Below are 26,650 nucleotides of genomic sequence, written 5' to 3' on the forward strand. Positions count from 1 at the left end.
CCAGAGACTCCTTAGTTCTGACTAACTGGAGAGGAGTCACACGGGTTTAAACTGTGTGGGGGCGTCCTTACAGAATGTGGGAGCGTCCTTGCAGAGTGTTGGAGTGTCCTTACAGAGTGTGGGAGAGTCCTTACAGAATGTGGGAGTGCCCTTACAGAATAGGGAGTGCCCTTACAGAGTGTAGGAGAGTCCTTACAGAGTGTGGGAGTGTCCTTACAGAGTGTAGGAGAGTCCTTACAGAGTGTGGGAGTGTCCTTACAGAGTGTGGGAGTCCTTACAGAGTGTGGGAGAGTCCGCACAGAATGTGGGAGCATCCTTACAGAGTGTGGGACCATCCTTACAGAGTGTGGGAATGTCCTTACAGAGTGTGGGAGCTTCCTTACAGAGTGTGGGAGCTTCCTAACATAGTGTGGAAGTGTCCTTACAGAGTGTAGGAGTGTCCTTACAGAGTGTGGTATCATCCTTACAGAGTGTGGGAGTGTCCTTACAGAGTGTAGGAGAGTCCGTACAGAGTGTGGGAGCGTCCTTACAGAGTGTGGGAGAGTCCTTAGAGTGTGGGAGTGTCCTTACAGAATGTGGTAGCGTCCTTAAAGATTGTGGGAGCGTCCTTAGTGTGTGGGAGAGTCCTTACAGAGTGTAGGAGAGTACGTACAGAGTGTGGGAGTGTCCTTACAGAGTGTGGGAGTGTCCTTACAGAGTGTGTGAGAGTCCGTACAGAGTGTGGGAATGTCCTTACAGAGTGTGGGAATGTCCTTACAGAGTGTGGGAGTGTCCTTACAGAGTGTGGGAGCTTCCTTACAGAGTGTGGGGGAGTCCTTACAGAGTGTGGGAGAGTCCTTAGAGTGTGGGAGTGTCCTTACAGAATGTGGTAGCGTCCTTAAAGAGTGTGGGAGAGTCCTTAGTGTGTGGGAGAGTCCTTACAGAGTGTAGGAGAGTACGTACAGAGTATGGGAGTGTCCTTACAGAGTGTGGGAGTGTGCTTACAGAGTGTGTGAGAGTCCGTACAGAGTGTGGGAGCTTCCTTACAGAGTGTGGAATGTCCTTACAGAGTGTCGGAGCATCCTTACAGAGTATGGGAATGTCCCTTACAGAGTGTGGGAGCATCCTTACAGAGTGTGGGAGCATCCTTACAGAGTGTGGGAGCTTCCTTACAGAGTGTGGGAATGTCCTTACAGAGTGTCGGAGCATCCTTACCGAGTGTGGGAATGTCCTTACAGAGTGTGGGAGCATCCTTACAGAGTGTGGGAGCATCCTTACAGGGTGTGGGAGTGTCCTTACAGAGTGTAGGAGAGTACGTACAGAGTGTGGGAGTGTCCTTACAGAGTGTGGGAGTGTCCTTACAGAGTGTGTGAGAGTCCGTACAGAGTGTGGGAGCTTCCTTACAGAGTGTGGGAATGTCCTTACAGAGTGTCGGAGCATCCTTACAGAGTGTGGGAATGTCCTTACAGAGTGTGGGAGCATCCTTACAGAGTGTGGGAGCATCCTTACAGGGTGTGGGAGTGTCCTTACAGAGTGTGGGAGCTTCCTTACAGAGTGTGGGGGAGTCCTTACAGAGTGTAGGAGTGTCCTTACAGAGTGTGGTATCATCCTTACAGAGTGTAGGACAACCTTACAGTGTTGGAGAGTCCTTAGAGTGTCCTTACAGAATGTGGTAGCGTCCTTAAAGAGTGTGGGAGAGTCCTTAGTGTGTGGGAGCTTCCTTACAGAGTGTGGGAGCGTCCTTACAGAGTGTGGGCGTTGTCCTTACAGAGTGTAGGAGAGTCTGTACAAAGTGTGGGAGAGTCCTAACAGAGTGTGGGAGAGTCCTTACAGAGTGTAGGAGAGTCCGTACAGAGTGTGGGAGTGTCCTTACAGGGTGTGGGAGAGTCCTTAGAGTGTGGGAGCTTCCTTACAGAGTGTGGGAGAGTCCTTACAGAGTGTGGGAGTGTCCTTATGGAGTGTAGGAGTGTGCTTACAGACAAGTGTGAGCTATGAGTTTCAGAATCATTGACCCAAGCGGACTTCATGTTGGTTGCTAGGTTTAGGTGAGCCCAGGTGTGAATGGTTGCTAAGCTTTCTGAGGAGGGAACTCAGTACAACACTGTAGGTGCTCAGGGCTGCTTTATTTGGTGTTACGTAAAAGTTCTTAAAGCGGTATGAGCTTCCAATGGTCAGAAAACACTCCTGGTCTTAAATAAGCAATGAAATATATATAAATATTAAATGTTTTTTAAATGCTTCAATGACCACGAAATGTGCAGTCATAACTCTCTAACATGTCCATTAGGGTCACACAAAAAACCAGGTCACGCTTTGTCCTTTGTCCGGATCATCCAGCTCAGCTTAAAGTCACTCAGTTTAACAACGGCTGTCTGAAAGAAAGAAATGGATTCTGGGAGAAAATTAGCTGCTAACTCTGCTGTGGTATGTGACCACACACTAACACACACACACACATACTGAACAGACCGGCGATTGTGAAGGTTTTCTTTATTTAAGAGACCTCATGCAATACAAGCAGAACCAACGTCCTCATATTCAGTGGAGTGCGATTATGACATAAAAACAGATGATTTCTTAATGATTCAATGCTTTTTTTACCTATTCAGCTACAGCTATATATATATATATAAAACACTGATATATATACTGTATATACAGAGAGATATATGTCAGATTCAGCAGTATGATACAAATGAAATGCAGTGATTGAACTTTATACACAAATCTAAAAAATCTCTCAGAAATTTGACACAAAATGTTAACACTAAGTATTCAAAACGTAAAAAAAACAGCATGGCAACAGTATACACAATCTTTTTTTTGTTGCATTTTTTCGAATTATATATGTATGTAAGTTTATATCGACTGACAGCTAATGTTATTTACATTAAAAATACAAGAGTTATGGCCATGTGTGAGATTCCTGAATCAGCAGACGGGCTGTTTCAAAGAGCTGCTGTGGTGAAGCTCGTGAAAACATGAAAATTAAGCTCCATTCCCCTCCGAGTCTGCAGCTCTGCACACCTGCAGACATCCTGCCTCCACCGCCAGATTTCACGGGAATGTGCAGCTAAGAAAGCGCCCCTCTGTTCTCAGACATCTGCTGTGGCTACTTCGGTTCCAACCTAAATATTTCTTCTACCCCGCTACCAAAATCTTGGCTAGACCGGCTAGATTTTGTCGTGGGCTTGGTGCGGCTGGTTGCCGACTCGATGCAGCCACACGTGTGCGTTCAACAGCAGTCAAGGCTAATTTACAGTAAGGCGAGAGAAATCACTGAAGGTCAGAGGTGGACAGGAGCTAGTTGTAGCTACGTTAACGGACTTTATGTGGGTTTGATCTTAAAGGCGAGATTGTGTAATTCTGAAATATGAAATAACAAAATGATTCCTCTAAAAAATGAGAAGCTGAAGTCATAAAACTCAGTTCAATGCACTCGGGGGTTTAGCTGCTACAGCCTGACTGGGTCTGGTATGACCAGTAGCTAATGGTGGCTAACGTTAGCAAATTTTATGTACAGATATTCTCTGAAACTGACATTAATCCTGTAATTATCTCCGCCAAGGAAGTTATGGTTTTTCGCCCCTGTGCGCTTGTTGGTTTGTCAGCAGAATTACACAAAAACTACTCAGCGGATTTTCACAAAACTTGGATGGAGGATGGGTCCCGGTCCAGAACAGAACTGATTAATTGATTTGTTGTTTGCTCTATAAAATCATTTACTTGCTTTTGTTGTTATCATATCTTTCCCTATTTGTTTATTTGTGCTTTCTCCTGTCTTCTGAATGCAATTTAAAAATGATCTTCGTCTTACTTTTAATGTCATTCTGCATCTCTGTAAAGCACTTTGAATTGCCTTGTGTCTGAAATTAGTTTTTTTCCCTCCTGAGATACTTTTGAAATACATTTTCTGGACTGGTCCTGTAGAGCTGTAAACCTTCTGCTGAAGCTTACAGCAGTAAAATCCCGATCGCAGATCCTGTTGGCAGTCTGAAGCGTGAACTGAGATCTGATAAAATCTGCTGACTGGCTGACTCTTGAAGAATGAGGAGGTCATTTTGGGTGAAGTCTGGGTGTTTTTGGATTTCTTCACTGGTACAGTTTTTCCTCCTGAACATGAACATGCGGGCTGAGTGTTACAATATGTGCCTCTTTGTCTTTAAAACCACAATCTCCCCAGAGCAGACGAGGAGCCGATTAGTGATTCAATAAGGGGGGGGGGTCAGGACTTCAGCCTTGTGCAAAAATATTGATCAAATGCCTGATCACGTGTTAATGACAGAAGTCAATCACTTAAAGTGCCTGTGTAACAAACAATCACGATTGAAAAAATTACTCAAAGGAACATAAAGATCAAAAAAAAGGTGACAAAAATAACACTATTCATGTAAACTAGCAGAAAATAAAGTACAATCTCAGAGCGGGTTAGAAAGGTTCAGATAAACTCGGGTGTATGAAAGCGTTAGTGAACCTACACGTCTACTGTCACCTGATGTAAAAATATGTATATTTGGAATGTTTGGTTTCCCTCACTTCCTTTATGCCACTTTGGTAACTGAGAGCGTTATTGGCGAGGGTGCATAGGATTTCTGTCTTATGGCACGACCACACAATACTGACGAAACAGTTATTACAAAAAACCAACCGTCTGCAGTTCCTGAATAATACAGTTAATTGCATAACCCTTATAAAGAGACTAGATCCCAGTTTGTGTTTGGTTAGGTATAATCCTGTGAGCTGACAGAGGAGGCTATCAGAGAACAGACACAGCTACAGCACCAATGGAGTCACTGAGAGGTGAGTGTCAGGAAAACAGGGGGCGTTCTGTCTTTTCTGGAGCTTTTCCGTCGACACTTTTGGTCAAACTGTGCTGCGCTGATTTGCGTTTCCATTAAAAGGTTGAAGCGCCGACCTCACGTCCACTTTCCCCCTCCTCAAACAAACATTATTCATTTGTACCTTCTGCTGTATTTGACTGTTTCAGCGTGTTTTAGCGCGTTGAGTTCCTGATTTGGCTTCACAATAAAAGCGTTCCAACAACTAAACGAGGGACTTTTATTGTGAAGAATTTGTAGGATTTTAAACTGGTTTATCTCTGAAGTAGCAGAGCCTTGTTAGCGGTGATTCTAACTCGCCACTCCTCTAACACAAGAGTGCATCAGTTAAAGATGCACCTTAAGCAGGAAGTCCTGCTGTGATGGAAATGCAAATCCCTGCCGCGCTGGTCTGACGTGCTGAGTCAGACCGACTTGTGTACGGAAAAGCCCCTCTGGCGTCTCAGCCGACAGCCGCCTCCCCTGAATCCGAGCCTCAGTGCCTGCTTCCCTGTGAGGTTTCTCCCTCGTTTTTGCCTTTAAGTTAGCTGAAGCACCTTCGAAACATCTTTACAGCTAGATCCAGGCTGTTAGGAGGAGAATATTTACAGTGCCTTTTCCCCTGATTTCTTTAACAGTACATGTGTGTTTCAAAGAGCGTGGCCTCACAGATGAGACGCCGAGGCTCTCATCTGACTCCCGGACTGAGGGGAGAAAACCTGCCTCATCTAAAACTGTTAGTTGTCTTTGACTGTTAGCTTTCTTCTGCTAATGAGTAATGCTTTGTTAATGGCTATGCATAGCGAGTTAAGTTACCTTCCTCTGGTTTGTGTTAGCATTAGCATTCTGCATGTTAGATGAATAAGCCGCAGGCGTAGGGTAAGGCGTGAGCAGTATGTACCCAGGACAGAGTCTCTTTAACGGGGTTAGACGGTGGTAGGAAGTGAGGGGCTTTCCACCGTCTCCACCTTCTGCTCCGGCGAGCAGCAGAGGAAGAGGCGGCTTCCCAGGCTCTTGAAGGCGAAGCCAAAGTACATGATGTGACCCATGGCCACGAAGGAGACGGAGATGATGACCAGCAGGCCGAACGCCTCCGGGTTCGGGGCCAGAATCACCATGATGAAGTGCAGCAGGTCTAAGAGGTAATTCATGGAGTTCTGGACGCCGTTGATCACACCGCGCTCCGACTCGATCACATTCTCCTGGATGAGCTGGGTCACCGTCAGGTCAAAGGACCACAGTCCTGCAGGACAGAGATCAACAGTCAGTCCTGACGCTATTTCTTTACAGCCGCAGTAAAACAACCTGAGAGGACAACAGTAGCTGTAGCAGCAATTATCAGGCAATAATGCTGGAAGCAAAGGTTGCAAATATTGCTCTGACATCCTGCTGAGGTCTTGTGTGAAATTCTGGTGACTTATGGAAAAGTTTGACCTATGGAGCTGCTTATAATTGCCTGAGTCACCTTTAGGAAGTCGTAATCAAGGACACAATCTTTAAAAATTTTATGAAAGGAAGAGAGAAGTGCCAACACAGCAAGGACACTCTAATTTCCTGTCAAATAACAATAACAAACCAATTTAGACGGTGTATCATTTACTTCAGTGCTAATCAATCATCATCTGAACCCTGGAGCCTCAACTCTGCTTCAGAGAAAAATAATATCAAAGTGGAAACCAATGAATTAGACGATGGCCCCACCATAGTCTCATTTGTCCCGCCACACTTTCCCATAACAGCATCAATCATGCTGTTGTTTCTGTAAAACATCTTTCACTCTGAGCCAGTTGGTCTCAAAGTGCACTAGATTGTTGCATTAATCCTTTAAAATGTGCAAAGAAATTTTGGGGAGAGCTCGCCACCAAAGTCTTATGAAATCCTGATGTAAGCACTGAAATACAACTAAATTCAGACTTTGCTTTTGTGCCACGTGCAAAGTGGAGTCGTAATTTCTAAATCACAAAGTCCTCTGATAAAACTCGTCCCATTTGAATAGAACTTAAGTCTTTAATGGAGACTTGAGAGCTGAGAGAAATGGTGCGAGGCTGCACTGACAGGAGACTTCATGTCCGTTGACAGATAAAATAAGGAAGTGAAAGTTCTATAGGCAAAAAATCAAAACGCTGATGGTGTCAAAATTCCACCTACATGATATTGCGCAATCAACATTTGTTTCATAATGAGAAGCAAAAAAACAACAACTTAGAAACAACATGATGGTATTAAGATAACTTACCAACTCTAGCAGCAATGACGCCAGCAAACAGCAGACTAACAGACATGTAGGACTGCAGAGGGGGCATCTCTTCAGCCGGTGCAGCAGTAGTAGTGGCGTTCACACCGATAAGAACGCTGGGGAGGCTGTGTTCGGCCTCGGGCAGCGCCTTCTCTCCGATCAGATGTGTGTAGAGGTCCTGGAAGGGCGAGACGCTGAGGTCGAAGGGGCTCCCGGGAGCAAAGACGGAGACGACGCATAGCATGAGACAAGCCAGCTGGGCCATGCCTGAGATGAAGCCGGTGCGGATCAGGCCGCACTTCTTGCGGACCCAAGTGAAGGCGACGGTGCCGCAGATTCCCGACACAGCCGAAGCCCCCATCAGCAGGCTGAGGATGGAGCCGTTGAGGCCCTGAGTGTAGGCGTAGCCCGTGGTGATGCAGTCGAAGCCAAGCACCGTCATGTAGAGGAAAGCCAGGGACATGCCGGCGAAGAAGATGTTCTGGTTGTAGTAGGCCACCCAGCCGGCCTTCAAGGTGCGCAGAGGTTCGGTCGCCTGGTAGCAGCAGCCGCGCTGCTTTGTGGAGTCGGGTTTGGTGGCGACTGTCGCTTCATTCATGAGCGGCTGAGACGACTCCTCAGGACTCTGACCGTCCTCCACATCTGTGAAAGGGCAGAAACACAATTATCCTCAGACTGTTATCATACCAAAATCTATCATCATACCAATCAAACACAAGTTCTTGTATCTACCTTTCTGGGGGCCGAGCTGCTTGAGCTCCTGCTGCGGCTCCTTCTGACCGGATTTCGTGGCCAACGCTGGCGTCTTCTGGTAGACCTTCCACAGCAGAGCGTACTCCAGACACATGGAGCACAGATTCCAGCCAGAGATGAAGCCGCAGCCAACGAAATGGGAGCCGAAGGCCATAATCTGACCCACCAGCATGGGAGCCAGGATGTTGGTGAGCTGATCGATAATCCGCACTGTGGCATTCATGTCTGATTGATACAAAAGAGGAAGAAGATGCAAATCAAGATTCTGTTTTAATAGATTTTTATACTGATATGGCAGCAGGTCAGGGTCACAAAGTTCATCAGGACTATTTTCCATCATGCAGCTGAAAATGAGAGTGAGTCAGCATCCAGGGTCCAAAGTCTGCCCCGCTGGACAGATCTGATAACGGAGTCACGTGAGGACCACATTTGATGATAAGGCAGCTGCGGGTACTAAAAACTGACCTGCCAAACTGCTGCTGTCCTGACCCGCCACCACCACCACCCAGTCCCTCTGGATAGTGATGGAGGTCGCCGTGCTCGCCAGGTTGGCAATGTTAGCGATGGTGATCACCAGGATGTAGCAGGTCGTCTGGGGAAGAAAATACATAAAAAATCAAGTTTGATGTAATTAAGGGGCTGCTTAAAATATCAATCAGCTGCAGCTGTGTGGAGCACATTACACAAAGTGAAGAGTTTTATAGGGATAAAAATGTGTTTTTGCCAAACAGAAATAGACCTTTCTTCTTTCTTATCTCATCAATCATCTGCAGACTGGACACTTAGGGGCAAATGATATCAATCCACAGGCTAAAATAGTCCCCAACAGATGCACCAATTTCCCCTGTTTGACTAGTGTTTGCTTAAAATCTGCAGTGATCAGCTGTTTTTTTAGACAAAACTGCACATTTATCGCTCATTTTTTAAATTTCAGACCTTCAGGAGGTGCCACTTTGGGCTGAGTGCCACACAAAAGGTGGAGAAGTCATAAAATATTTAGAGACAGACTAATCAATTTGTTTTTTTTCATGGGATTTGTTAAAATAAATAGTTTTGGACTATTAATATTATCATATCTAGGCACAAAAAGCTGGAAGAGTAGCTACAAAAATCATCAAAACCCATAAAGCTTAATGATAAAACTTGCCTAATAAGTCGTGTAGTCAGTTTTAGGCTCTCTACACTGATTTCACATTCCTTCAGCTGCACCTTGCTCTTTCAATGATAGGGACAAATCCTGGCAAACTACCAACATCATCCTTTAAACATGGACATACTGTCAAAGACTTTGCATCTTGACTTGTACACACGATAGTGTCACTATTTCTTGAAAATGCCTCCAGTTTTACTATTATGATGTAAATTCAAGAAGAAACATGTTCTACCTCTAATCTAACTTCCTGAATACAAGTACAGATTTCACCTGATACCAACAACAGAAGACTCACATGTCGTCTTATGCAAACAAGAGAAAAGCAACAGCTCCCCGCTGAAAAAAAATCAATGAGGTTCTCTTAAAATTAACTGCTTAAGAGAAAGCGCACGACAGCTGATATGATACTCGACATGTGACCTCGACTTCTGCTGCAACAGAGAAGCGGCGGTTGACAGAAGAACGAGCAAATGTAGCATATTTAATGCAAATACGGCTCGTTGGTCGATATGTTTGCACACAGAAAACACAGCTGCTCCGATCAGAACAAGCCCGGCCACATTTCTGCCTCTCCGTCATGTGACGGGCCTTGAACACAACCTGCTGACTACACAGCCTTCAGCAAGGAGACACTCAATCTCCTGTTTCACCCACTTCTCTCCACCTACACACACAGTCCAACACCAGCCGGCCCTCTAAACACTCTCACATGGTGAAATCCCCCCCTTCGCTTTCTCTGGAGAAGCTAAAGGCGTCCCACAAATGCAGAGTTCAACTCTGGGGACATCCAACCCCCCTGTCAACAGAAAGGCTTTTGTGTTTCAACCTGACACCCTGACTGGTCTGTAAACCTGTCAGTCCTGCATGTCGGTCAGCTGCAGAATTAGGTCCACATCTTTGTGGTGAGGTAGCGCTTATGAAGCCACATAGCTCAACAAGTGTAAACAAGTCCTGAGCAAACCACAGACACACATCTTGTCCTGCAGACTTTTAAGGACATGTTTGTGTTTAATAACCTCTCATGTTTGGTTTATGAACGTGACTCAGCATTCTTTGTTTTCTCGTGATAATAAATATGTATAAGTTCAGAAATTAATTAAAAAACATATTAAACTTAGTTAATGGTTATTTCTCTGTTTAAAAAAAAACAAGTAAATGCTTTGTATGATTGTTGGAACGATGGCTGAGCGGTCCTTAAAATAATATTGTTAAATTTCAGGCTTTATTGCGCAACACAATGTATACCTCAAATTTTTTATGCCCTCTAAAACACTTCGTAAATACTACGAGTGGCCGACAACAAACACTATATTTTTGGCCAAATGGCTCAAAATAAATTAGATTAGATTTTCTGGTACTGACCCGGCTCTGGAGCGGGTCAGTAAGCCCTGGGCTGAGGTCGAGGTGAGCCCACTTTGGAATGTGCCAGTGAGCAAAGGACTATTAATCAGTCGTAAAGGTTAATAAGCATCAGCTCCAACTTAATAACGGTCATCCAAACACTGTTTGTAGATAAACTGCACATTATTTATCAACCATTTACAAAGTCTTGTAAACATCAGCTGCAACAATTGCTTAATAAACGATTACTCATCATTTTGTGCTGGTTAATGTTTTGGCTCATTGAAATGTTGTAATCTAACCGATTTATTCTGTTTAATGTATAATTTACTGTTTATAGTTGTTACAATTGTGTCTGTCTTTTTGGCTTAAGTCTCTAAATACATTTTGGTTTCTTAATATCCCACGTTTTTCACTTTGAATTACATTTTGATTAGTTTCAACGTTTGATGATGTTTGTTAACTATTAACTGAAGTTTAATTAGCTATAAATGTAACACTTTTTTTAATGATGGTTATGTTTTCATCATGTCTGTTTGTTTGTTGGATCTAAGAGGGGTCTCAGCCTAGAAAAGACCCAGGAACAAAATCATTTAAACAATGTTTTGTCTCTAAAACTTCTTGTTACATGTGCTGTGATTTAAATGAACAAAAACACTAACTTGCACCCGTATTTGTTCAAAGAATTTAAATTACAGTGTGCACCTAAAAGAAACAGCCAGACTCACCACTTCAACCGGTGTAACAGGTCAGTCTGAAGCTGTGTCAACATTTTTGTTAAATTTCTCAGTGAATAAAACATTAATCTTTTAGATATTTAGGTGGCTTGTATTATGAATGAGTACAAAAGGAGACTGTTGAGTGCAATTCCAGTTATAAAGTGTCACCAATAATTGTAGTAAAAAAAAGAACATTTTAAATATCATGAGCATTAATGTATAAAACGAGAAGTTGTGTGATACAACCATATCTGAGAATTTAAATTACAAGTAATCTACTGTCGATTTAAGTTATTGGAACAGTCAAAGGTCTTTTCACTCGTCATGTGAAAGCAGTTCAGCTGGTCATAAATATCATACTGACCGGCGTCCATATCAGTAAAAACTAAGCAAGTTCCACTCCTGAAGTCAGAGTGCTGAACTTGAGGAAAAGCAGCTAAAAACTAATGTTTTTTCAGTGAAAGTCCCCCCATCAGATCCCGTCCAAACAGCCAGTGATCTTACCAGAATCCATCCATTGTAAAGCTCCACAAGCTGTTCTTTGAACTGGAAAACAACCATCAGGAGGATCCCGCACAGGATGACGCAACTGTTCTGGACGAGCAGCGAGGTCTGGGCCACTGTGGAAACACCACGAAGAACATTAGGGACAGAAATCTGATCAAAGACAAGAGATTTCTGTCTGACAAGCTGGTTCATTAGGGCGCTTTAACAAGATGGCCCGGACGCGTCCCCCCCTCCTCCTCTTCCTCCTCCGGCTCCATGACCTGATCCAACAGTGCCAAATTCCTCTACAGGGGGAACATTTAACTTTGAATGTTTGGGCGTTTTAGTCATGACAAACAATCCCTGATGGGCAGATATACTTCTGATTCCTCACCTTTAAGTCTGGGATTCCTGTCCACCCAGTCCCCAATGATGGCCCCCAGCAGCAGCACGGATCCGGCCACCACCAGCCCGTAGACGGCCGTGAGCAGCAGGCTGTTCCCGTACAGCTCCACCAGGAACACAGCCACGGCGAAGTTCCACATCCTGTCACCCTGGGGATTTAAAAAAATATATATGATTAGTAATCTGCCAGGGAATGACTCTTGATCCCAGTGTGGTTGTTTTTTCTTTCTTTCTCCTCACTTTAGGAACATGACATGATATTTATTGTATTGTGTGGTTGAGCCAAACAGGGAAAAAACATGTCATCCTGTATTGTGATGACAGTTTAATAACCACACATAAGGCGGCAATAACACATAAATACATGATGCTGTGTCATTCAAAATAGCCTGTGATGGTGTGTGTGGTTTCTCTTACCCATGTTGACAGAGCATGGCCCATGTAGATCAGGAATTTAGCTGAGGTGAAGAAGTCAGTGATGGAGTCTGTGAAGGGGAACAAACGGTCATGTTACATCTCCATCAGCAAGACATTAACACACCGGTGTCGTAATAATTTATAACAAAAACATGCAGTGACAGTAAACCTACCGCAGCAGGTCTTCTTGGGTGAAGAGGTATCCATCTTAAAGCTGTCCGAGGGTCAAAAAAACAACCGAGTGAATATTGTCTGTTTGCTCTCTCCTCTTTTGTAAGAACCGTTAAAGCAGGTCGACCTACTGCTGCATCACACCGATACACAGATAAAAAAAAAACGTAAAAACCGGCAGAAACACACGTCTTCCTCCTGATGTCTCCTCTCCAAACTTAGCTAACACTGTAGCTGAAGTCGGAAAGAGATGTTAGTGTGAGCTAAAGAGCCGGGGAGCCTTTTTAAAACGAAGCCGGAGCTGCTCCGTGTCCGACGGTTAGCTCTGTTCTGCTGCCGCTCTGTTTACGTCCCGCCTCCAATATACCCACGCGGTCACGTGACCGGCCGTTATTTACATTGTGTCAAAAACAAGTGCGGTCCTCCTTCACTGGCCCCGCCCCCTCCGTCCCCCTCCGCCCCCCCGCACCGCACCGCAGCTCACCGCAGCATGCGCTCAAAATAAAAGAAAAGCCAGAAACATATCAGCACAGAAGAAAGGTGTCATTGTCATCAGGAGGGTAAATCTACCTGTTTACCTGCTGTGAGGCTCCCAATCAACACCTGACTGCACCTGTACACAGAGCTAGTATTAATACTGCAACTGTACACAGGGCAGGTATTAATACTACACATGTACACAGAGCTAGTATTTATACTTTATTAAATGAGTAATAATAATACCGGTACTACACCTGTACACAGGACTAGTATTTATACTGCACATGTACACAGGTCTAGTATTTATACTACACATGTACACAAAGCTAGTATTTATACTGCACCTCTACACAGGGCTAGTATTTATACTACACATCTACACGGAGCTCGTATTTATACTGCACCTGTACACAGGGCTAGTATTTATACTACACATCACATGTACACAGAGCTGGTATTTATACTGCACCTCTACACAGGGCTAGTATTTATACTACACATCTACACGGAGCTCATATTTATACTGCACCTGTACACAGGGCTAGTATTTATACTACACATCACATGTACACAGAGCTGGTATTTATACTATACATGTACACAGGGCTGGTATTTATACTACACATGTACACAGAGCTAGTATTTATACTACACATGTACACAGAGCTAGTATTCATACTATACATGTACACAGGGCTGGTATTTATACTACACATGTACACAGGGCTGGTATTTATACTTTATTAAAAGACCAATAATACCTGTAGCTACTACACCTGTACACACTGCTGGTATTTATACTATTGTTTATTTAAAACGTACTAGTAATACCTGTACTACACACTGTGCTGGTATATATACATATATATATATACATATATACATATATATATATATATATATATATATATATATATATATATATATATATATATGTATGTATACATTTACATTTACATTTCAGCCCTAAAAACTGTATATGTACAGTACTGTAATATAAAATTGCTTCCATTAAAAGTACAAAAATAATTATCATACAAACATTATATATCGATGTAGTATATATAATCTTATATCTGTAGAAGTATATGATACATATATTTACATGTTTGTATATAGTTTTTTTTATCTGATTGTTCATAAAGTAAATATATTTAAAATTGTGCTACTTTGGCTTTGATACAACATGAAATCTGCAAAGTAACCAGTAACTAAATTATAACTAACTAAATGTAATAGAGTAAACAGTACAATATTTGTTGTGGTATGGAAGTATAAAGTAGGAGAAAAATGGAAACACTCAAGTAAGTCAATATTTGTTTCCTCGTGAACTTCAGGAGAATACAGGCTAAAGGTTGCAAAAGTTCAGATTTATAATATCAAACTGTGTCGCTATTGAAACTCCATTTGATTGATTCAGAGTAATAAAACTCAGATTCAGATGTTTCACAGCTCCTCCTGCCAGATCCAATAATCTGCTTATCATTTAATTACACGCTGCTCTTCCTCTTTACACACAACCTCCACCTGAGAGGTTAAAAATGAGCAAACAGCAGACGAGAGCAGAAAATTTGTTCTGAGAGTTAAACATTAACTGAACTCATCTGTGCATTTGATGCCACACGACACAAATTAAAGCGTTCTGAGTGTTTTTTTTTCCTTCCTTGACCTGTTTACCTAGAAGTCTGTTGCAAGAGACAAAATGTGTACAAATCACACATTTGGATGACTTGCATTTGTTCACCTATGTCAACAGAGGAGAATCACGCCGGTAATTACAGGCTGCAGATGATCCATAAAGAGTAGTAAACACTGGGTCAGTGAGCACATGGCTAATACGGGCACAGAGGACTATAAAGGCCGTTATCAGCCGAGAGAGACCCTCATTCTCCTCAGACCGACCATGTGATGGAGGATATAACGTGACACATGCATGTATGTGGGTTAGTCTGCCGCGTCTTATCTCTGTTTTAATAGTTCTCTCTCTATCAGCTGCTCCACTTTCTGTTATTCCCTAAAATGTTCTGGAAGCTGAAGTAAGACAACAGAAATGTGCTCCTGTCATCTGAACAACAAACATCCAAACTCGGTCCGAATCCACCCAAAATGACTGTGCTGGAGCCTTCGTGAGAGATTTTCAATGTGGTCGTGTCGATCCACAAAACATTTATTATTACATCCAGACCTGTTGCAACACGCTCTGAAGTACGAGTTTGATTCAGAGCACAATCCCCAGTGTGTTTTTAAAGAAGTTACTGACTACAATGGCTGGAGTTTGGAAAACTTATGCTGCTTTTATACACATAAAAATCCACATTTTCGCCTCAAAATGTTGTTTTGCTGATGCAAAAATGAAACTTTATTGTTGTTACATGTGCCTGGTTTATATACATGTTAACATGAATCCAAAAATATTATTGGCAAACATCAATTGGGAAGTTGAAACAGATTTCTACAAAGTAAAATCAATTTATTAAGAATCTATGATATAAAATAAATGGGACACTCCATCTCTCTCAGGTAACGGGTGCTTGATCCCTGAAATTACATGTTACATCTTGTTTATTTAATCCTGAGCATGAAAATGAAATGTAACAAACTAAATGTGGTTTTACAACATCACTCAGGAACCCATTTCGCCAGAAAAACAATAAATCTTGGGCACAGCATCCCATAAAATCACAGCCAATCATTTTCACTCTGCAGTTTTGTACCGATCAAACACAGAAGCTATGCTGCGTTAATTAATCACCTCTAGAGTTGCTGGTAGGTGGATTTTGTAGCCTCAGGACAGAGCCATGCTAACTGCTTCCATCTGTTTCCTTTTCATATGCTAAGCTAAGCTAGGGGCTGCTGGCTGTAGCTTCAAACATCTTAGATGTTCTTTTACTCTTTGTTTTCCCTGAACCTTTGCTCTTGTTCTGCATTTATTTCTTGAGTTTTGGCAGAGTTTCTTTCATTGGCATAGAGAAGTTTATGACTGAAGTAGTTTTGTAACCTCTGGACAGAGCCATGCTAGCTGTTTCCCCTTGTTTCTAGTCTTTATGCTAAGCTAAGCTAACCAGCTGGTGGTCCTAGCTTCATATTTGGTGTACAGACTGGAGAGTGGTATCAATCTTCTCGTCTAACCATTAATGAGAAAGATATCAAGATTATTTGTCCAAAAAACAGCTTGAAGGCCTTTAGAATGTTATTAAAAACTACCTTTTCACACCATCCAGTCACTATATTTGAACATGCGGCACCATAATTATACATGGCTGCTAATAAATCGTGTTATTTTTAGACGTGTAGATGAAAATAAATACACAAAAGCACTATTTTCTGCCCGGAGCAACACGTCGGCCTGCTGTGCCGTGTGCCATCTCATCGTATGAGGGAGCAGAAGTGACACTCACAGGGAACATAAGCACATATTTTGAGCCCAGCGGTGACAATAGGCCCTTCCATCCCATTGTGATCTATTCAAGGACTACACAGAGAGCTCTCAGCCGTTTGAAAGTCTGCACACACTGAGCTACAAACAGATTACCAGCCACACTATTAGTGGGTCGGTGTGTCAGCCGGTCGGGCTCAGGTACCTGTCATCAGTGGTCAGACGGCTGCTGTGTCATCCTGCGGCCATGTGACCTGCAGGTATGTCTGGGATCCCTTTCACACTCTGGACAACAAGCTGTGTTTACTTCGGCTAAATCTGTCCTTCCAGGATAAAAATACGAGGATGACTTGCCTCCTGCGGCTGTCAGACGTCAGACAGTCAGAAGCCGCAGCTAAAGTCGGGATGGAGGTGGAGGCAAGGTGTGAAATCTCACCTGAGGGATCAGATTATTCATCTCTTTTTCATGCAGGGCTTCTGGTCTTTTCTGTGCTGAGCTCTTGTTGCAGCAGGGGATAAAAGGCATTATACTAAGCTCAGCTATATTTGAGTTTTAACGAAGGCTGGGCTCTTGAGGTTCACCCACCAAGACCAACAATAGGACACCAGAAACAATGATTATGATTGTCTCCTCTTCCCATTTTTGGAACATAACGGCGCTGCGGTCGTATTGTTTCCATGGGCATCGACTCTGCTTTAACAGAGAACGATAAACATCAAAGGTCACTGTCTGGCCACCTTTCCCCAAAATGACAACCCGTGTTTCCAGGGAATGAAACAGTAAACACCTGACAGCTGTTTCAGATCAATATAACGTTGCAGCTCAGCGGGCAGCGGGCCAACGAGAGACCTCAGACAGGTGTGTTTGTCCATCACACTGCAGCAGCTCTGAAAGGTGCTTGACCGACCGCCGGACAAAGATCAACGTTTGTTTCATCATCCTCTTCACCGTCATTTATCTTCTGCGGTTGTTGACCACCGATGGGACGACGAGGCTCAGGTCAAGATGAATAATGTCATGGGACTGGAGGGTTGTTGGTTTGATTCCCACCATTTATGACAAGACTCAGCAGATGTTGGATGTTTTGTTTCGACTTTCTGGTTCAGATTTTAATCATTATCAGATGATTAATAATAGATTTAATTGAATTCTTTGGTTTCTGACAAAATATCTGTTAAAAAACTACACTCCCATCAGGCTCAGGTGTTTATGGCAACACTTTTTACACTTTGTGTGTTGGTCAACATAAAAATATAGAGCCACATTCTTGATTTATACTTTGGTAACTAGATGTTGTCCTCCAGCTGCTAAAGTGACCAACTAATCACAACTCAACTAAATATATAACAACATTTTGATGCAGAAATGTTACATATTATATCTTTAACACAAATATATATTTTCAGAAGGAACAAGAGTTTCTAAAGCCAGGAGATATTTAGCCTAGCTTAGCACAAAGAGTGGAAACAAGGGGAAACAGCTAGCCTGGCTTTCTCCGGAGGTTAAAAAATCCACCTGCCAGCACCTCGAGAGTTCATAATTATTAATATGTTACATTTGTTTTTTTTAATCCTTTCTAGAAATACAACATAAAAACACATTTGTTTTAGGTGAAAGAAAGACATAAAAACTGTTCTTTTTAAGCACAGATGCTACTGATGAGGTCAAATATCTGTTGATGTGAGATTAATAACTAATTAACTAACTTATACAACAAATTGTGTCCTTTAATGTCAGTTTGCTTATTCAGTGATGAAAAACAAAGAGAGTTTGTTAATTTGGTTTGTTTAGGCAAAAAAAAAAATCATTCAATAAAGAAATTTCTCTTTGGATTAAAAAGTCTTCCCTAAAACTGCGGAGTGAACCTTTATTGTTCTGAAATGACTCAGCGAACTCTCAGTCGCTTCCATATTTTACTTCCAGCGGCCTCGTCTTGACCACAGGAGGGTTCATTTCCTCATTTCTCTTATCGGCTGAGTCAGTTTTCCCCCATGTTGGAAGCAGAAACATGAGAACTAAATCCATATGACTTGAAACGACAGGAAAAAAATTATTCTTGCCGTGTGACTTCGAACAGGATGAAACAGGAGCTGACACTGACTCTGATCACGTTGTGTAAAAGTAAAACAACTGTGTAGACAGATAACTAACAAGAAAAAGAAGTGAAATACCACATGTGTGTTTGAATGTTTGTGATAAACTGACAGATAACATGTTCCTTTATGTGTTGATAAAATTCTCCTATTGCTCAAGATAAATAAACTAAATCCTCCTGGACTTGCTGGAAAACACGTCGTCACAAAGATAAGAGCGAGCTGGTTTCTACACAACTCATCACTGAAGTAGTTAAATAAGGTTTTCAATGCAGGACGTTTGTATGCAATGGAGTTTTTTCACAGTGTGGTATTAGTACTCCCACATGAGTACCTGAGTAAAGAATCTGAATACTTCTATCATTACTTTCCCTTCAAAGCATTTCCTCAAGTGATTAACTGTGATATAAATATAAACTGCACGTTCTGCACAGCTCAACCTGAAACTGAAAACTATGAAAATAGGGAGAGATGTTTCCTAATTTAATACTGATCCTTTTTTCTTTTTTTTTTACAAAGATCTTCCTTTATTATTGTATTATGTTATATGTGGATTCTTAAACTGTAATAAAGAAAAACTGAGGAAAAGGCACATCTCATAAATATAGATTATGTTACTGCCACCATCGCTGCTGCCTCATTTGTGGTCGCCCTCTGTTGTTGTTTTTTACTTTATTATATGAGTTTTAAATCATCAAATTGTTTGACATGTGCAGTTTATTAAAAAAATTATGAAAAAAGAAACTTACACCTCCTGTATATCGTAACTTTAGCCTTCTGAAGAGACCTTATCTTTTGTTTTAATGATGATGTAATCACGCATTTAATACTAATACAATTCTAATTTTCTATTTTAATTTTAATTTTTCACACACACTTTATCTAAATATGTGAAATTGGGATCTAGAAGCTGAAAATAATAAATACTGTAGTGTCCACCGCCGACCTGCAGGGGGCGATGACGTCACACTGTTCAGCCCTCCGTACCCGGAAGTGCTTTCCAGGCTGTCGGACGTGCACGGTGTTTACACTGACGTTAGCTAGCTTCACCTACACGAATATTAACTCTGAACTTTATTTATCTACGTTTTATTTAACCAACATGTCTTCTGACGAGACATTTGAGGGACAGTCTGCACTGAAGGAGGAACTGAACAAAAAGGTAAAAAGATTTAAGCGTTCGTAGCTCCAACGTTAGCAACAAACATTAGCCGATGAACGTGTAGCTAGCTTAGCAAATCTGATTGTGGGGTACAAATATACGTTTATGTTTCAGTGTTAATGACTCTTTTCGTCCTTAAATTGTTGTCTGAATTATTTATAATTTTATCAGCTCGGTGACTTGATTCGTGTTGTTAACTTTCAGATAAAGGAGCAGAAGATTGTGCTGGACGAGCTCTCCAACCTGAAGAAAACCAGAGTGAGTTTTGGTCTTATTTAACTTTATTGAAAGAATTTAATTGAATTAATGTAATACAGGGAGAACAACAAACACGTTGGTCATCATAAAGGCTGCAGAGTTTGGTAATATATACAAATAAATGATGAATTATAAAACAGAAAATATAGTGAGTCAATTAAATTGTTGAAAAGGTAAAAGAAACGTAAGAGAAGAAAAAAAATGAACAAAGAATAATTAAGGAAACATCCAACATTTACCAGAAATTCAAATATTCATTTATTATGCTTTCGCAATTATGAATATGTGTAAAGGACTGAAACTGCCAAATAAAAAAATAGACAAATATGTCAATAAATGCACCAACATATCACATTAAACATAAATTGTGAGCATTAATTGATATGTAAAATTTGAGATAAATATACATATTACTCCATAACATTGTTGTTTGTTAATTGTCTAGTTTGAGGTAAAATAATCAAAAGAATATCCAAGCTCTTGTTGTTTTCTTTTGCTTCCTTTCCTCCCTCAGCAGTTTGTGTATCTTTGTGTGTATTAATGCACATTTTGTATTTATTTTTTCCTCAGAAAGTTTACATCCAGCAGAGGAACAGCAACGTCTTCTTCCTAGGAGACAGAAGTCAGACACTGAGTTCGTGCAAAAGTGAGTTGAGAGCTGCAAACATGATGAAAAAGAGCTTATCAGAGTTAGCAATAAGTTAATTTACACCTGTAGTCCGTGTGCAGAAGACAACACAACATCTATGTCATGAAAATTAACACTATAGTAACAATATAAAACATAATCACTTTAAATATACCGATATGTATTTTCTGTCTACAGAGGAGCTGGATATCATGAAAAAGGAGCTGCAGGATTTGTAAGACCGACCTTCACCCTTAACAATGTGCGGCATCTTTTGTCTGTTGACTTTAACGCCCTCTCAGTTTGAGAGGGACAAAACAGTTCATGAACATTTGAAGAGAAGAGGACCCAACCTGAGCCAGGACCTCACAGTTAGAGGTTCCTGTTATCAGTGTTTATTCTCTGCTCACGTCCTTCACATGAGAGGCCTTCTAACACCTCAGCCGGTTGAGGACAACGCTGGGAATGTGCTCGAGTGGAACGGGGAGATTTTCGGAGGTCTTCCAGTGAAGCCAGAGGAAAATGACACCACTGTTGTCTCGCAGCGGTTGTCAACCTGCAGCAGCCCTTCAGAGATTCTATCAGTTCTGTCCTCTATACGAGGACCGTGGGGGTTTGTTTACTACCAGAAGGCTGGAGATTACCTCTGGTTTGGGAGAGACTTCTTTGGCAGACGGAGTTTGTTGTGGAGATTTGATACAGAGCTGAACGCCTTGACTCTGACTTCTGTGGCAGCCCGTGGTTCTGGATCTGATCAGGCAGTTTGGCAGGAAGTCCCAGCTGCTGGTGTGTACAGGATTGACCTGAATGCGACTGCAGAATCCGGATCTGTGATGTTTGAGGTTTATCCCTGGGCTGATGGAGGAACTGATGAAGTCTCGAGCTGCTGTGAAACCATATTGGAATCTGTTCCCAGTGGCTGTGCTGCTGTTATGAATCAGTCCGGCCTCGTACTCCCCACACCTGTGCGTCCTCTAAATACAACCATCCCGACATCGTTAAATGAGACAGAAGATCATCAAAACTCATGTGTTAAAGATCTGGAGCAGCTGCTTGCAAGCAAAGACAAAAACGATGAGGTGAACCGACTTATTGAAGTTCTCAGTGAGGCTGTAAGGCGGCGAGTTCAGGCTCTGCCATTCAGGGAACAAGATGTCTCCCTTCCTGATGAGCAGGCGAGTGTTGCTTTACTTTTCTCAGGGGGGATTGATTCGATGATCCTGGCTGCTTTAGCTGACCGTCACATACCTGCTTATCAGCCAATAGACCTTCTCAATGTAGCGTTTAAACTCCAGGAGCCAAAGAAGCAGAAGGAGTCTGCAAACAAACACAAAAAACACAATAATAAGCCAAAAACTGACGCAGCTGACTCTCGGACATCCAGTCCGTTTGATGTTCCAGACAGAATCACAGGAAAAGCCGGTCTCAAGGAATTACAAGACTTGAATCCTGAGAGAAAGTGGAATTTTGTTGAAATTAATGTGACGCAGGAGGAGCTGCAGAAAATGCGCGAGGAACGGATCTGTCATTTGGTTTACCCGCTGGATACGGTGCTGGATGACAGTATCGGATGTGCCGTGTGGTTCGCAGCGAGAGGGGCGGGGTTCATCATGGAGGACGGCGACCAGAGGGCCTTCACATCCTCAGCAAAGGTGGAGAACAAACATAAGAATTCTGTGCTTTATTTACCTTATTTATCAATCACAAACCAAACAAAAAAAGGTTCTACATTGAGCTATTTTTCTGTTTCTCCTCGATGACTGCAGGTAATTCTGACAGGAATCGGAGCGGACGAGCAGCTAGCAGGTTACTCCAGACACAGAGTCCGATTTAAGACGTCTGGATTTGAGGGACTGATTCAGGAACTGGCCATGGAGCTGGGCAGGATCTCCTCCAGGAATTTGGGCCGAGATGACCGAGTGATCGGAGACCACGGGAAAGAGGCGAGGTGAGTGTGATATCTGATTCAACCTCCAGGTGTTACCAGAGCCTGATGGGTTAGGGTTAGGGTAATTTATTTGGTTATTTTCAAAGCAAAATTAGCATTTGGTGTGATCTGGCGCCCCCGATAGGTCCTGAATACAACAGCACTGTCGTAAATTTAAATCCCAGGTCTGTAACAATCTGTCCGATTGACTCAATATGGTTTTGAGAGCCTTACAAGAATCAGGCGGATGGATTTACAACACAAAAACATATTGCCTGCAGGCGAGGAGTCATAAAACGTGGAAGCAGATTCCAAAAAACAGTAAGTCCTTTCTTTGTGTGGAGTATGCTCCTTTCTTTAGTCTTGGCATTGTGACATCGAGCCAGCATGAACAACGCCAGGACTCTGAAACTGAAGCTGCTACATGGAATTCAGCCATCATTCATTTCATTATTCATACTTGTGTTTTTTTAGCTGTAACATGTTGAGATGTTTTCTGTTAAAGAAGCCCATCATGCCAGTGAAGGAACATTAACCACGCTCTGACATAATATCTTGAAATAAACTGTGACAGACTTCATCTTGTCAAATAGTGAGATCTGTCTGATGGAACAGAGCAAGAAGAGAAATTAAGTTTTAGGAATCAACTTTTTCTTTTGAGGCTAAAAGATTTCAGATATCAGAAGAAGTTCCTTTGATGACATTTATTTGTTTCTGTCCAAATCAGGAAAGTTTTTATTTTAAGGCCAAAGTGAGGTCTGTTTGTTTACAGTATGTCCAATGACAGATGAACATCCTTTCACCTCCACATTAGTCTTGAACTGATCCAACTCTTGACTGCAGATTTCCCTACTTGGACGAGGACGTGGTGAGCTACTTGAACTCTCTTCCCGTGTGGGACAAAGCAGATCTGTCACTCCCTCGAGGCGTCGGGGAGAAACTCCTCCTGAGACTGGCGGCGAAGCAGCTCGGCCTCGGCCAATCAGCCGTCCTGCCCAAGAGAGCCATGCAGTTCGGCTCCCGCATCGCAAAGATGGAGGACAAACGAGAAAAGGCCTCAGACAAATGCACAAGACTCCTCACCGGATAGACAAAATCACTGGATGTAATGAAAGAATATAAAAATCATTTTAATAGAAAAATATTACTTATAAAATGATGTACAATTAATATTTACAGTTAAAATTCTTGATTTGCTGTTAGAGATTCTTGAAGTTGATCATTTGATTGTCTTTGTGCTCATCTTGGTTACTTTTTTAAACACGCCACAATAAATATGGTGGTTTTGTCCATCTGTGTGTCCTCTACACCATGTAAGACTCAACATCCTGAAGTTGTTCTCTGAAGTAAAGATCACATTCAGTATAAGAAGGAAGGTTTCCAACATCGAACCGGCCAGAGATCTGATGGACGTAAACCGGCTTCCTGAAAGACAAAGAAACAACGAAAACAATTCCATTTATTACGAAATACACAAACAGATTAAACTCAAACAGTCTTAGTTTCAGCTGAGTATTTATATCACTTTACATGTGTGAAAAATGACCATCTGCCTGTCACAAAGCAGGATTACAATATTATTTTCTGAGTGAAACCTGGCCTGCAGCCTCTCGAGGGTCCAGCAGAAGTTACCTTGGAATGAGCCAAGACACAAAGTTTCCTGGAGCGTCTTTCTCTTCAATCGGAGCCTCCTGAGGAAGTGAAAAGTTGTGACAATTAAATAAAAACAGACAACTGGGTCTGAATTCACATCACATGTAGGACTTGACAAATGTACCTTCTTTTCCTCGATGAAAGTGTCCAGCAGAGGGAGGCTGTTCTTCGAAAACACGTAGAAACAGGGACACTGAAAAAACAAAAGGTTATTAGCTGAAAGTTTGATTGACAGGCATGAAGTGTGAACACATTGACTGTGTTTGTTGGGCATCATGTAACATGTCGATTGGAAGCCTGTCAAGACCTCAACCTTATCTTTTGAACCAATGAGCTTTGTTCAGTGTTTGTGGCGAACTTACAGCTCTCCTCGACTTCGTCTCAGTAGGAAGAGGTTTCTCCTTCATACAGAGGATGCGCAGGTCACCGTCCACTTCCAATATTCCGTATTTACGAGTTTCTATAAAGACACGTACAGAACAAAAAACAGTTAACAGCTTCTGTAAGGTTAAAATTGAAGCCTGATTTCTTCTCTGTCTGCTTTACAAACTCACCCTCGTCTTTGCACTGGTACGACAGCACCAGGCAGCTGTCCTCACACTTCGCCTGGTGGTTAGAAAACGTCTCTTTCACTTTACTGAGGCTGAAATCTTCTTTGAACAGGGTGTCACTGTGGATGGAAAAGAAGCTGCATCAGTTGGAGAAACAGACCTTGAATTCACAGCTCAAACAACATCTCTGTGACGTCATATTGATCATGTTAACTCAGTGAACTCACCCCCCAATCACCAAGACATGGTCGTCTATCTTGAAGTGCTTCACTGCTAGTTGCAGACAGGCCACAGCACCAAGACGCCCCTGATGGAAGGAAGAAAGTTGACTTAATGAAGAGATTTAATCATAATCAGCAAAGTACAAGCTTGCTTTACTGTACTTGAATCTGAGTTACTGAGCCAGAGGATGGTATAAAAAGACGACAAGTTGTAAAAACAATTGTTGTAAAGTTGCGTTTACCTCGTTGGTTGTCGTCTGATCATTAAGAATCTTGACATTTGTGAAATTTGACGCCCACTCCTCAAATGCAGCGTGATAAACAGCGTTAGTCTGTGGAGAGAACAACAGGAAGAGGTTAACAGGAGCAGAGAGGGTCGTTATTCTCAGTTCAGGTTTAAACTTTATTTTCTCAATTAAACAATTTGTTGTTTTCACTATAAAATGTCAAAAAAAAAATGTCGATCAGTGTTTCCTAAAGCCCAAGATGTCATCCTCAAATGTCTTGTTTTGTTCACAACCGGAAGATATTCAGTTTACTGTCATGGAGGAAGAAAAGAAACCAGAACATTCTCACATTTAAGAAGCTGGAATCAGAGAATTGCTTGTAAAAAAAAATCTACCAAAACTATCAATATAGATTGCGATTAATGTAATAGTTGACAAGTAATCTATTAACCATCAGGCTGTGGTTATATTTGAGACGTCTGCCATGATTTTTTACTACATAAACATTTGTACTGGACACAAAGTTTATATGCAAAATATGCTCAAACTAGTAATCATAATACAATATTGCTCATTTAAGAGTGTAATGATTATTTTACACTATTATTATTGATGCAATAACATGCAAACATTTTAATATTTCCAACTTCAATTTAATGCTTTTAAAGAACTTTTCAAGAACATTTTTTGACACATTAAAGACTGACTTTTGTACAAATCATCTTTATCTTGCTCGAGCACTTCAGATAAGTATGAATGTATGTAGTCTATGTACGTGGTCCTGTGCAGAGATATGTTTTATTTAGGAACATGGTTATCAAGGTGAGTTAATCTACATTTTTGCCAACAGCTACGTGCAAGTGTAAAGTAAACAACTAGAAAAAAGCAACTCAAAATTCAAAGATCAATGTTAATGTAGAGGCAGCATTATATGAACAATTGGTCATAGTTTTGGTGACAAAAGATAATCATTAACAACTATTTTAATTTAGATTTGAGTGACTATTGTAGCTGTCAGTCACTAAAGTTACCTACGACAACATAGATGGAGTCCACACAGCCGGAGGCGGTCAGAGCTTGGACCCAGTGAGAGACCAGAGCACACCGTCCCACCGGCAGCAGAGGCTTGGCGGTACCGGCCAGGTGAGCGAACCTCCCGCTGCTGTCAGCCAACACGTCCCTCTGGAGCCTGGTCCCATAACCGGCGGCGAGAATTACAGCCTTCATTTAAAGTCTGGACCGACACGACGCTCACTTGTTAGCTTTGTTGGTACTGTTAGCTGTGTTAGCACTGTTAGCTTTGTTAACGGTTAACAAGTTAAAAACACGTAGGAGAGAAAAGTTAGCAAACGTTCCACTAACCAGGTTCTGACTCATCTCGCGAGATTACCCACCCGGGCAACGGTCAAAAGTCCAGCTACGCGAGATCACAGAGGTGCGTCGGAATCAAAACGCTTCCGGTTACAATTTTCAAAATAAAAGTAAGGCTTTTTCCGGTGATTTCACATTAAAAGTTAAATATTGACATTCTCTGACTACTGATCACATCTGGAAGTCACAACCCAAACACAGCTATCTGTAATGTTTCAGACAAAA

The 26,650-nt window shown here is 41.9% G+C and overlaps 6 protein-coding genes across 7 annotated transcripts in view; 2 read left to right on the forward strand and 4 right to left on the reverse strand.

Annotated features, from left to right (window-relative positions):
• The window catches only part of LOC115587826 (symplekin-like), a 71,116-nt gene that overhangs the window by 35,201 nt on the left and 9,265 nt on the right, over positions 1-26,650 (reverse strand). The gene's annotated exons all lie outside the window — the stretch shown is intronic.
• The window catches only part of LOC115587828 (golgin subfamily A member 6-like protein 22), a 76,423-nt gene that overhangs the window by 19,339 nt on the left and 30,434 nt on the right, over positions 1-26,650 (reverse strand). The window lies entirely within an intron of this gene.
• LOC115587845 (solute carrier family 40 member 1-like) lies at positions 4,965-12,839 on the reverse strand. The gene is made up of 8 exons (XM_030427908.1): positions 12,480-12,839; positions 12,307-12,374; positions 11,879-12,038; positions 11,503-11,618; positions 8,251-8,377; positions 7,765-8,010; positions 7,033-7,674; positions 4,965-6,039 (listed from the first exon to the last, which is right to left on the reverse strand). The coding sequence occupies exons 1-8, from the start codon at positions 12,511-12,513 to the stop codon at positions 5,723-5,725; spliced, it is 1,710 nt and encodes a 569-aa protein (XP_030283768.1). The 5' UTR covers positions 12,514-12,839; the 3' UTR covers positions 4,965-5,722.
• On the forward strand, positions 19,403-20,874 carry LOC115587884 (ASNSD1 upstream open reading frame protein-like). The gene is made up of 4 exons (XM_030427961.1): positions 19,403-19,589; positions 19,794-19,847; positions 20,418-20,493; positions 20,674-20,874. Exons 1-4 carry the CDS (start codon positions 19,530-19,532, stop codon positions 20,712-20,714), a joined length of 231 nt encoding a protein of 76 aa, XP_030283821.1. The 5' UTR covers positions 19,403-19,529; the 3' UTR covers positions 20,715-20,874.
• Positions 20,708-23,709, forward strand: LOC115587843 (asparagine synthetase domain-containing protein 1-like). The gene is made up of 3 exons (XM_030427906.1): positions 20,708-22,127; positions 22,242-22,423; positions 23,246-23,709. Exons 1-3 carry the CDS (start codon positions 20,736-20,738, stop codon positions 23,490-23,492), a joined length of 1,821 nt encoding a protein of 606 aa, XP_030283766.1. The 5' UTR covers positions 20,708-20,735; the 3' UTR covers positions 23,493-23,709.
• LOC115587866 (mannose-1-phosphate guanyltransferase-like) lies at positions 23,509-26,440 on the reverse strand. Its single transcript, XM_030427940.1, has 8 exons — positions 26,090-26,440; positions 25,070-25,159; positions 24,834-24,913; positions 24,610-24,725; positions 24,418-24,515; positions 24,180-24,248; positions 24,035-24,093; positions 23,509-23,827 (listed from the first exon to the last, which is right to left on the reverse strand). The coding sequence occupies exons 1-8, from the start codon at positions 26,279-26,281 to the stop codon at positions 23,707-23,709; spliced, it is 825 nt and encodes a 274-aa protein (XP_030283800.1). The 5' UTR covers positions 26,282-26,440; the 3' UTR covers positions 23,509-23,706.

The sequence above is a fragment of the Sparus aurata genome, chromosome 9 (genome assembly GCF_900880675.1).
Source record: "Sparus aurata chromosome 9, fSpaAur1.1, whole genome shotgun sequence".
Taxonomy (NCBI): Eukaryota; Metazoa; Chordata; class Actinopteri; order Spariformes; family Sparidae; genus Sparus; species Sparus aurata.

Bases quoted from the DNA above. Each gene is read 5' to 3' on its own strand.
- LOC115587843 (XM_030427906.1), top strand. From the start codon at position 20,736: ATGTGCGGCATCTTTTGTCTGTTGACTTTAACGCCCTCTCAGTTTGAG. The intron at 22,128-22,241 runs GTGGAGAACAAA...CGATGACTGCAG, and splicing joins CCTTCACATCCTCAGCAAAG to GTAATTCTGACAGGAATCGG. The intron at 22,424-23,245 runs GTGAGTGTGATA...TCTTGACTGCAG, and splicing joins GACCACGGGAAAGAGGCGAG to ATTTCCCTACTTGGACGAGG.
- LOC115587845 (XM_030427908.1), bottom strand. From the start codon at position 12,513: ATGGATACCTCTTCACCCAAGAAGACCTGCTGCG. The intron at 12,039-12,306 runs GTAAGAGAAACC...TTAAATCCCCAG, and splicing joins GCCATGCTCTGTCAACATGG to GGTGACAGGATGTGGAACTT. The intron at 7,675-7,764 runs GTAGATACAAGA...GCCCTTTCACAG, and splicing joins GCAGCTCGGCCCCCAGAAAG to ATGTGGAGGACGGTCAGAGT.
- LOC115587884 (XM_030427961.1), top strand. From the start codon at position 19,530: ATGTCTTCTGACGAGACATTTGAGGGACAGTCTGCACTGAAGGAGGAA. The intron at 19,590-19,793 runs GTAAAAAGATTT...GTTAACTTTCAG, and splicing joins AGGAGGAACTGAACAAAAAG to ATAAAGGAGCAGAAGATTGT. The intron at 20,494-20,673 runs GTGAGTTGAGAG...TTCTGTCTACAG, and splicing joins GACACTGAGTTCGTGCAAAA to AGGAGCTGGATATCATGAAA.
- LOC115587866 (XM_030427940.1), bottom strand. From the start codon at position 26,281: ATGAAGGCTGTAATTCTCGCCGCCGGTTATGGGACCAGGCTCCAGAGG. The intron at 24,914-25,069 runs GTAAACGCAACT...TCCTTCCATCAG, and splicing joins ATCAGACGACAACCAACGAG to GGGCGTCTTGGTGCTGTGGC. The intron at 24,094-24,179 runs GTACATTTGTCA...TCACTTCCTCAG, and splicing joins CTTTCATCGAGGAAAAGAAG to GAGGCTCCGATTGAAGAGAA.